Source organism: Lotus japonicus, chromosome 5 (assembly GCF_012489685.1).
Source record: "Lotus japonicus ecotype B-129 chromosome 5, LjGifu_v1.2".
NCBI classification, from domain to species: domain Eukaryota; kingdom Viridiplantae; phylum Streptophyta; class Magnoliopsida; order Fabales; family Fabaceae; genus Lotus; species Lotus japonicus.
Window position 1 is genome coordinate 5,362,082 of NC_080045.1, and position 10,383 is coordinate 5,372,464.

At 38.6% G+C, this 10,383-nt stretch overlaps 1 protein-coding gene across 1 annotated transcript; it reads right to left on the reverse strand.

Annotated features, from left to right (window-relative positions):
- Positions 1-5,914: 5,914 nt before the first annotated feature.
- On the reverse strand, positions 5,915-7,081 carry LOC130720757 (zinc finger protein ZAT10-like). The gene has a single exon (XM_057571450.1). It carries the CDS (start codon positions 6,926-6,928, stop codon positions 6,209-6,211), a length of 720 nt encoding a protein of 239 aa, XP_057427433.1. The 5' UTR covers positions 6,929-7,081; the 3' UTR covers positions 5,915-6,208.
- Positions 7,082-10,383: the final 3,302 nt, after the last annotated feature.

Sequence of the window (10,383 nt, forward strand, 5' to 3'; positions counted from 1 at the left end):
TCGATGATTCTGTGAAGACAAGGGTGAAATTTGCGGATGATAGCTTCATTCGTGCAGAAGGAATTGGGAGGGTGATGTTCCAGAGGCAGAATGGAAAAACTTCCTACATTGCAAATGTCTTGTATGTGCCTAAGATGAAGAACAATCTTCTCAGCCTAGGCCAGCTACTTGACAAAGGGTACAGGATGAGGTTAGAGGACAGAATGCTAAAGGTTTTCAACAAGAAGCGGGTTCTGATTCTCAAAGCACCACTCTCACAGAACAAGACATTCAAGGTTCCCCTTCACATCAAAGATCACAAGTGTTTGGAGGCAGTGGCTGATGAATCATGGAAGTGGCATCACAGATTGGGTCACCTCAACTTCAGGAGCTTGGAACAGATGAGCAAGGAAGGATTGGTGACTGGACTACCTCACATCAAATCACCAACTTAATTGTGTGATGAATGCATGACAAGTAAGCAGTCCAGAAACTCTTTTGTTTCACATATACCAACTAGAACTACTAAACCATTAGAAGTTGTATATAGTGATGTGTGTGGACCTTTTGAGGTTCAATCTATTGGAGGGAATAGATACTTTGTGACTTTCAAGGATGATTTCACAAGGAAGTTATGGGTGTATCTCATTCAGAAAAAGAGTGAAGTCTTTGGAAAATTCAGAAGCTTCAAGAGACTTGTTGAGAAACAATGTGGTGAGAAGCTGAAGCTGCTGAGAAGTGATGGAGGAGGGGAGTATGTTTCACATGAGTTTTCTGATTTCTGTGAAAAGGAAGGCATCACACATGAGGTGATTGCCCCATACACTCCTCAGCATAATGGAACTGCTGAAAGAGTCAACAGAACCATTCTCAATATGGCTAGGAGTATGCTGAAGACTAAAAAGCTTCCCAAGAAGTTTTGGGGTGAAGCAGTGGCTACTGCAGCCTACATTCTGAACAGGTGCAGTACAAAAAGGCTGAAGAACATGACACCAGAGGAGGCATGGTCAGGAAACAAGCCAAGTGTGAAGCACTTTAGGGTGTTTGGCTCAATTTGCTATAAGCATGTCCCTGATAATAAGAGGAAGAAGTTGGATGATAAGGGTGAAAGATTGATTCTCCTAGGATATCATTCAACAGGTGCTTATAAGGTGTTTGACCCTGCAACTGGTAGCAGTTCATTTAGTAGAGACTTGAGGTTTGATGAGTCTCAACAATGGGATTGGAGCTCAGATACAACAGCTTCAAGGAAAGTCTCTTATCTAGACTTTGACAGTGGTCAGGAAATTACAAGTGGTGAAGGTACTGCCACTACTACTGTAACTCAGAGACCTCAAAGGGAAAGACAATTTCCAGCTAGATTGAGGGATTATGAGGTGTTCCCTGATTCCACAATCACATCTGAAGGTGATTTTGTGCACATGGCTCTCTTAGCTGAAATGGAACCAGTGACTTTTGAGAAGGCAACTAAGGAACCTCACTGGATTGAAGCTATGAAGGAGGAAATCAGATCCTTTGAGAAGAATGGCACATGGGAACTCACTTCATTACCCACTGGGAAGAAAGCTATCTCAGTATAGTGGGTTTATAAAGTGAAATTGAAGCCAGATGGGACAGTGGCTAAGTACAAAGCCAGGCTAGTGGCCAAAGGTTTCTTGCAAAGACCAGGGCTGGATTTTGATGAGGTTTTTGCTCCTGTGGCAAGGATAGAGACAGTAAGGCTAGTTATTGCAATTGCAAGTTCTCAGAAATGGTCTCTATACCAGATGGACGTTAAATCTGCATTCTTGAATGGTCCACTGGATGAGGAAGTGTTTGTATCTCAGCCACCTGGATTTGAAGTTTCTAACCAAGAAAAGAAGGTGTACAGATTGCATAAGGCACTCTATGGATTAAAGCAAGCTCCCAGAGCTTGGAACAAGAGGATAGATGGCTTTCTCTTGCAGCTTGGATTTAATAGATGCAAAAGTGAGCATGGTATCTACATTAAAGGTAACTCCCTGGATTCTTTGATGATCATATGCCTATATGTAGATGACCTACTGATAACTGGCAGCAAGGATGATGAGATTGAGGATTTCAAAGGAAAATTGAAATTGGAGTTTGAAATGTCAGATTTGGGGTCCCTTTCATATTTCTTAGGGATTGAGTTTTTCAGAAGTGATGATGGGATTCTAATGCATCAGAAAAAGTACATTACTGATGTACTTAGAAGGTTCAATATGCTTGAATGTAATCCGGCTTCAACTCCTGTTGAAACTGGAAATTTGTTGAGCACAGGAGTCCCTGAAGATCAAGTTGTTGATTCAACTCTCTACAGGCAGATGATAGGCTCTCTGAGGTACATTTGCAACTCCAGGCCTGACATAGCCTATGGTGTTGGCTTAGTCAGCAGATTCATGGAGGATCCTAAACATTCTCATATGCTGGCAGTAAAGAGGTTGCTTAGATACTTGAAGGGAACCATGGATCATGGGATTTTGTTCCCAGCTGAGAAGAATAAGGAGTTAAAAGTTGTGTATGGCTACACAGATGCTGACTGGTGTGGGGATAAAAGTGATAGAAAAAGCACCACTGGTTATTTGTTCAGATATGGGGATGCATCAGTGAGTTGGAGTTCAAAGAAGCAACAAGTTGTAGCCTTGTCATCATGTGAAGCTGAGTACATAGCAGCTTGCATGGGTGGATGTCAAGCTTTATGGTTGCAGTCATTGCTCAAGGAAATGGGAATGCACACTGAAGATCCTATGCTACTGCTAGTGGACAATAAGTCAGCAATCAATCTAGCCAAGAACCCTGTGTCTCATGGTCGTAGTAAACACATTGAGACCAGGTATCATTTTCTGAGAGATCAAGTAGACAAGAAGAACTTGAAGTTAGAGTTTTGCAAGTCTGAGGAACAACTTGCAGATATACTCACAAAGCCCTTGAAGAGGGACACTTTTGTAAAGTTGAAGGTGCAGCTTGGAATTGTTAGTTTAGCTAGTATGAATTAGGGAGGTGTGTTGAAGCAAGTGTAATTCATATAGTTAGTTAGGCTCAGGAGGATTAACTAGTGTATAGTTAATGAGTGCTATATATAGTACACAATGTAACTGAGTTTGTGAGAGCAATTAATAAACAATTAATCATCTTTTCTCTCAAGACTTATCTCTTTCTAGTTTTCTCTCTCTCTAGAGAACCTTCTGGTTCTAACAGTAAGAAGTCACATACATGTGTCAATTTTGCAAAGCTGGCAGTTATTTAATTTATTCGTCTAAAACAATAAATTGGATGGACGATTTGAGAGATTACTTGTAACATCTCCAGACATATCAAGTTACTGAAATTAAACATGTCTTTTATCATGTTTCATTGTACCTTTACATTTCAATTCTATTCTATTCTTCCCTTATCTTCTTGTATAGCTCGATTTTTATTCGTTTCTTCTCTTAAAATTCATTTCCTCTTGTTGCATTTTTATATAAATGAATCAAGGGTTGCGCTAGTTGAACCATGAAAGAACATCTAGATTTTCGGGCAGTTCAAAATCCAACAAATTTCATATATGGATACACAAAATTTATTGCGGTTTCAAATTGCCACAATCACATATTTATGCTTATTTTGAATTTTTTTTGCACTTTTTGGTTGTCTCATCAAAAATCAATTATTTCAAAAGTTTAAGTTATTAGGTAATGACATCTGAATGATCATACTTCTAACACGCACTTTCTGACCTTCACACAAGAGTCACTTAGGCTTGAAACGTGAACAATGCAAAGATCTACTTAACATGTGCTGAAAAATCAACTTTTCATTAGAAGAATTGGGGCCACAATGGTTGAACTCTAGACCAATTAGTATGGTACCATGTCATGAATCAATTTAAGAGAAGCAATGCAAAAAAAAATGATGGAGAAGAAGAAGAGAGAAGAGAAGGAAAGCGGAAAATGCACTAGAGTTTATGTTGTAAGCAATTGATTTATTGATTTGAAGATAAAGTACGTACATACACATATTTTAATTAGTAATGAGTACACTCCTAATCCTAATTAAATAAGGAAACAAATCAATCTAAGTAATAATCTAAATTACCTAAAATAAGATCAAGATATGATAAAACACTCTAAGATATGACCAAAATGCTTACAAAAAAAAAAGATATGATCAAAATATTATAGAATATCGTTTTTCATATTCTAACACTCCCCTCAAACCTATGCTAACTTAGCTTTAAGCTTGTTACAAATATACTCTTAAAAATATATTCAAAGAGCTTTGTCATTTCCATTAGAGAAGAGGAGAAACCAAAGGGTTGCCATCAAAATCAATACAGTCCAGAGACATGGAATCTCTATCGCCAACATAAAGACAACAACCTTCTTTTTCAAGATTTGAGACACCATAGTAGAGATCCTAGAGAAACATAACGGGATAGGGTAGATGTCGGTGGTTGTTGGAGTTGTAGTCTCTGAAACCCATGGGAAGAGGCGCGGCCTTGCATCACTATCACGGAAAAGCCATCTCTGCAATGAAGCTTGCGTTGCCATGGGGAGAATGACATAGCCTTCCACCATCGCATGAAAGAGGGTTCGAAACAAACTTTGCACCGCCATGAGTAGAGGAAGGGGGAGAGAAGGATGATGGTCTTGCACTATTGGAGAAGGCATTGGTGTCGCCAAGCGTCGTAGGAATATCACCATTGTTCTAGAGAGACATTGTTAGGGAATGAAAATGGGCGAAGAGGCAGAGGGAAAGAAATGTTTAGTCTTTATGGGAGAAGGGATCGAAAACCCATCGCGGAGTTGGATCCACAACAGTTGTTCCCAATATCAAGCTTGTTATTGATACCATGTCACATACCAATATGCTAAAAGCTTAAGTTGTTAAGTAAAAAACATATGAATGGTTAATCTCTAACAACTTTGTTTCCACCATGAAATCTAGATTTGTTTGAATTCCCATAGGGTTGGTGCTAGTGTTAACGCATTTTAGCTTTCACTTCAAAGCAAAAGGTGAACAATTTTTTTATGGCTTGAGATGATTGTGTTTTCCCATTAACTCAGCTAGTGGACCGTCATGGTTTCCTTGATCGTCTGGATTTCCTGTGGCCACCCAAATCGCACATATCCGTCAAATGAAAAAGGTCCAACCCAACTAAGTACGCCCACATGATGGTGATTTAGTCGGCAGTTAAAATAGATATTCACAAGTCGGTCGTGATCTCAGGAATGTAATTTAATATAGGATCACTATCTCTTTACTAATTGAATCATGAACTAGATATCTAAAAAATTCAATTATATACTAGTTGTAATACACATTTCTCTTCTACTTCTGAATTTAAGTATCTTCACTAGAAAAAGGGGTACATGAAATCCTTATTAGACTAATAGTTGTTACTCCCTCCGTTCCTAATTATAAGACCTAGTTTTAAAATTTTCTAGTTCCTAAATATAAGACCTTTAACAATAATCTAGCAAAAAATATTTTACTCTTCTATATATAACCCTTACACTAATGGTGTGTTTTCAATTCCAAAGTTTTAATTACCACTTATTATTTATTAGTGAGAGAAAATTACAAAGGGTAAATATAGAAGAATGTATGCATTTTTAAAAAACCAACACACTAATTAGATACATTTAATGTTTTATTAATAAGCGTAATTTTTTATATTAAGTTTTATAAACGGAGGGAGTAGTTGTTAGTGCTCCATATCCACCAGTAAAAACCGTCAACTTTAACCGACAGAGGGAACAAAACAATGCGCTCAAGTGAACTGAAACAGACACTGCCACCACTCCAGAACCTTGCCGCACTCACCACGCTGCTCTACCGTTTCATTAAAGCCATTTCTCCACCATTCTAGACACAACATCATAAACATCAATCATTCACTCATTCTTCGCACCACGCACGCGTAAAGCAAGCCAAACCCATAAATTCCACATTCAATGAAATAAATAAATTGAATTCCCACTTTCAAAACTACATTAAACGCAAAGTGAAGTCAGAGAGAAGACTTCAAAATACTCCTAAGTCATACGTTTCTACTATATTTACAAATTAAAAAAAAAAAACATCACAAAATTTTCTCAATAATCAAAAAGGAAAAAAAATTCCTAAAATGGGGCTTTCAATAATGAAGGCTATGTTTGATTTTCAGTTTGCGAGTCCGATATTGGAATTCGACGTCACACATTTCAATGCCCTAGGTGTGAAAGAGGCTTTGAACCTTCGTCATTCAATGGAGTTGAGGGATTTCGATCTTGGGTATCATGAAAACACGTTGCTTCTTCTTCATCACAGGGTGAGGGCTCTCAACCTCGTCTTCTCCGGCCTTGGTGCTTGGAAACTCCGGCAGAGCGGGTATGTTCAGATCGAAGTCACGGTGGTGGCTGTGGCTCACGGTGTGGGTGGATCCAACACCTTCTGACGCGGTAGCGCTGCTGCTCCCACCACCACCTTCATAGTGGCAACGCTTGTGTCCTCCTAAGGCCTGGCCGGTGGGGAAGGATTTGTGGCAGATGGAACACTCATGAGCCTTACCTCCACTTCCGGTGTTAGCAGAACTTGTGGTGGTGGCAACGGCAGAGGAGGTGGCGCCAGCGGAATGATCTTCACCCCCGCCGCCGGAGTGTTTGCGGTGGCTGGCCTTGTGTCCGCCGAGCGCTTGGTAGGAAGGGAAGGCCTTGTCGCACACGGAGCACTTGTAGCTGAGCCTGGAGGAACCGGAAGGAGCGGTTGCCGGTTGCAGCGGAGGGGTGGCAGTGGTGGTGGCGGCGCCGCCGCGAGCGAGCATGATGAGGCAGAGAGCGAGGTACTCTTCCTCGGAGCATGAACGAGATCGCTTGGAGCGTTTCCGTTTTGCCCACGGCTCCGCCGGGTGACGGAGGGTTGGGTGGTCGTTGAACGTGAAGGATGGGGCGGTGGTGGTGGGTGAGTTGAGGGCTTCCATAGCCATTACTTAATTAATTTCTGTGATCTGATTCTGAAACTGAGAGAAGAGAATGTGAAAACTTGAAATTGGAAAAGAGAGGTTTTGTTTTGGTTTTGGGATTGGTGTGGTGGTGAATGTTTATTGTGTTTTTGATTTGTTTGAGTTGAGTGGAAAAGGTGTGTGTATTGTGGGGGTTTATAAGGAGGTGAGAATTTGAGGGAAGTTGCGTGACAAGTGGTGAGCAAGTAAGCGCAGTGTGCAAGTTAATTTAAGTCATTTTTATTAGAAATAATGGTGGAGTATAGTGGTGGAGCACGTTTTTTAGGTATGGTTTTGGAGCTGTTTCTTGGTGGCCAAGACTCAACTTAAGTCGGTCAAGGGGAGTGGTACTCAAACTCTAACGCAACCTCGGCACACATCAGAGACTCACTTTTGTAAAAGTTTTTTTTATGTCACAAACTAAAAATTAACTTTTGTTTTTACACAGTTAAAAATTATAGCAAAAGTGAGTGTCTAATGTGTGTTGATATTATTATGTGTTTTGAGTATTTTTATTTTTCAGTGTCACTATGGAACTGTGGCTTTTTTTTAGGATAGAATAGAAGTGAGGCACTGACATTGAGAGAAGTGGAGAAGGGACTGAGAACCAACTCAATAAAAGCAAGTGGAGTCTTTAGAAAGACTTGGTTCCTAATTCCAAGTTGATGGTCAAAATTCTAGAAAGAAAAAGAAGTACAAAAGAGAGGATCTTGTTTTTCTATTTTGAAGTTGAGGGTCCAAGGGAAGTGAATGCGGTCCAAATTAGAGCATCGTCCACAGCAGCCGGCACACTAGTAGCAAGACTTTTCCTTGTCAACATCTTTAGGGAGCTAGAGCCGACCTTTATTGGAAACCCATGTATTGATGTGCAACTTGGAGACTAGTATGTGATTCATTGTAATTTCTCCTTAGGTATCATTAATTCATGGAAATAATTAGTTCAAGTAGGAAACATTAACATTATGATCAGTTAGGTCCAAAGGCTTAGAATCAAGGATTGTATGAATGGTGTTTATGAAATGAACTATGGGAGACTATAAGCTAAGAATAAGAAATAAGAGAAAAATTCCTAACTCAATCTTTCAGTATTCAAGTGAACATTTGTATAATCGCTCCTACTAGGTAGCTATATGTGTCGAGTATATATTGGAGAAGTGCGCTTTGACCTACTCAATAATATAAAGTATCTAAAATGTAATGGTCCTCTACTGCCCCACATGACCAAATGCCCATTTTGCAAAGATTGCTCATGAAGAAAATTAGGCCACCTCTCCAAAAGAATAACTCCATTCAGTTCTATTAATCCAAATTAGCCTTCAATTAATACACAAACTCGTAAGACATTAAACTTTAAGCATGGAAGTTAAGTGTGTCTATTTGAACTTCATGTCTCGCCCCTTTCCATCAAACACGTTTTAGTCCAAATAGAGAAAGAATAAATGCAAATTTCACATTAGAAAAGATGTGTAAAATATAATGAGGAGAGCTAGTAACACATTCTTATCAATTGACAATTGTTATATTCATGTTAGTTTCATATTTTTTAGTAGACCTCACTTAAACTTTAACTCATTAATGTATTGATGTGTATGTGTTTAATGGTTGAAGAGAGTGTTGGAAATAGAGTGTTTATTGTTTTCAAATATAAAACTTTCTAATTCATTGTACAAGATTATGACGTGAAATGATAAAATAAAAATGCTTAAATAAGAGATGCTTGCTACAAATGGCAAAGATGCATTAAAAAATGGGGAATAAAACAGGCTTGGCTTGACGCATTTGGGATATGCTTGAGTTTGTTACAAGGTAGGTTAAAGAGTTAGTGGAAAACGAGGAACGAGTGATGCAGATCACATGGGAAACTATTGTTAATGAGGTGTGGTCCAACAAGTGGAATAAACATGGAGTGGCCTATTACCAGTAATTTTTGGGAATTCATGAAAGTGGAACGCGTTATTATACCAGTGAACTGATGCAGGATTCTCGGATTTGTCTTGGAGCATAAGGAGACAGTTTTTTTTTTTTTTTTCAATTTTAAAACTGAACACTAAAATGTAAAAATAATTTTCCATAAAAAAATTAAAAATAATTTGAGCAAGCAGCACTGTTACTTTTTTTTTTTTTACAATACTTACGAAATAAAATGATAGGACTACTACTTTGTCAAATGTTTTGGGTTTACTCGAACTCATTTTAGCCTTAGATCCACACCTTGACCTAACTCTGTGCATATGTTTTTTGTGGAAAATAAAACGCAGTTTATGTTATTCTTTTTTGAAAATACTGTTTTGTGTCATTTTGCAAAAATAGAACCCATGAAGATTTGTATAAAGAAAATAGAAGATAGTAGCACACTAACCATAATATATATTTATATTACAAACTCTAATATTCAAGTCTTTCAATAATCAATTTAATTTATATATATATATATATATATATCGGTCGGGTCCGAGTGCAGATATCACTAATACCAACCCTAAACCATTCATAGCGAGATTTACCCGTCAAATCGGGCCAGTTTTGGGTTAGTGCCCACAAGTAGGAGTTAAATTGACATCTCTATACTTGTGTGTCAGAGTTAAATTGACATCAACTAATAGTGTTTTTAGGGTCATTTCTTTGTTGGTTTTGTGTCTTTTTGTTGAGTCTCATGTAGTGTTTCATGCATTTTTATCTTTCTTTGTGTTTTTACTTTGTTTTAGTAATTTTGTGGTTTTATAAGGACCTTTCTTGCATTTTAAGTAAGTTTATGACTTGCATAATTTCTCTATTTTACTTGAGGGTTCTCTTGGCTAATAGGCTCTTGGAGCTTCTAGATTTTTCCTTGGCTTGGTGGTTAAATTTTCAGGTCTGAAACTGAAGGAGAAGAAAGGTCAAGAAGCTTGGAATTGAAGGAAGGCTTAAAGAGGCTTGAAGAGGAGTTATGAGGAAGATAAAAAAGGTTTTCCAGCGAGCTTAAGCGCCTAGGCGTGCTCCATTAGCGCCTAGGTGCCAATTGCTTTTTCCAGGGTTTCTGAAATTGGCGCATTGGCGTGCTCAATTGGCGCCTAGGCGCCAATTGCCTTCTAGAGGCACATTTTCAGCATGGAATTGGCGCTCAGGCGTGCTGAATTGGCGCCTGAGCGCCCAGACTCGTGTGTTTTGCCTATAAATAAGGCTTTGGCCAATTTCTTTGTAACACTTAGACATTTTACTCATTTTGGATCAAGTTTAGAAGCTGAGGAGAACCTTGGGGCTTGTGAGAGGCTTCCAACTTGTAATTTTTCTCAGGTTCTTAACATTTCTTGTATGGATTCTCTAGCCATGAGTGACCAGTTTTCTTTTATGCTTTGGGTTATGAGATTCTATGAAGCTTTAGTTTTTTAAATCCTATCTCTATGCATGAGTTCTTGATTTAACCTTGTATTTCAATTTAATTATGCATGATTAGCTTGAGT

Coding starts and splice junctions, on each gene's coding strand:
- LOC130720757 (XM_057571450.1), bottom strand. CDS start 6,928: ATGGCTATGGAAGCCCTCAACTCACCCACCACCACCGCCCCATCCTTC.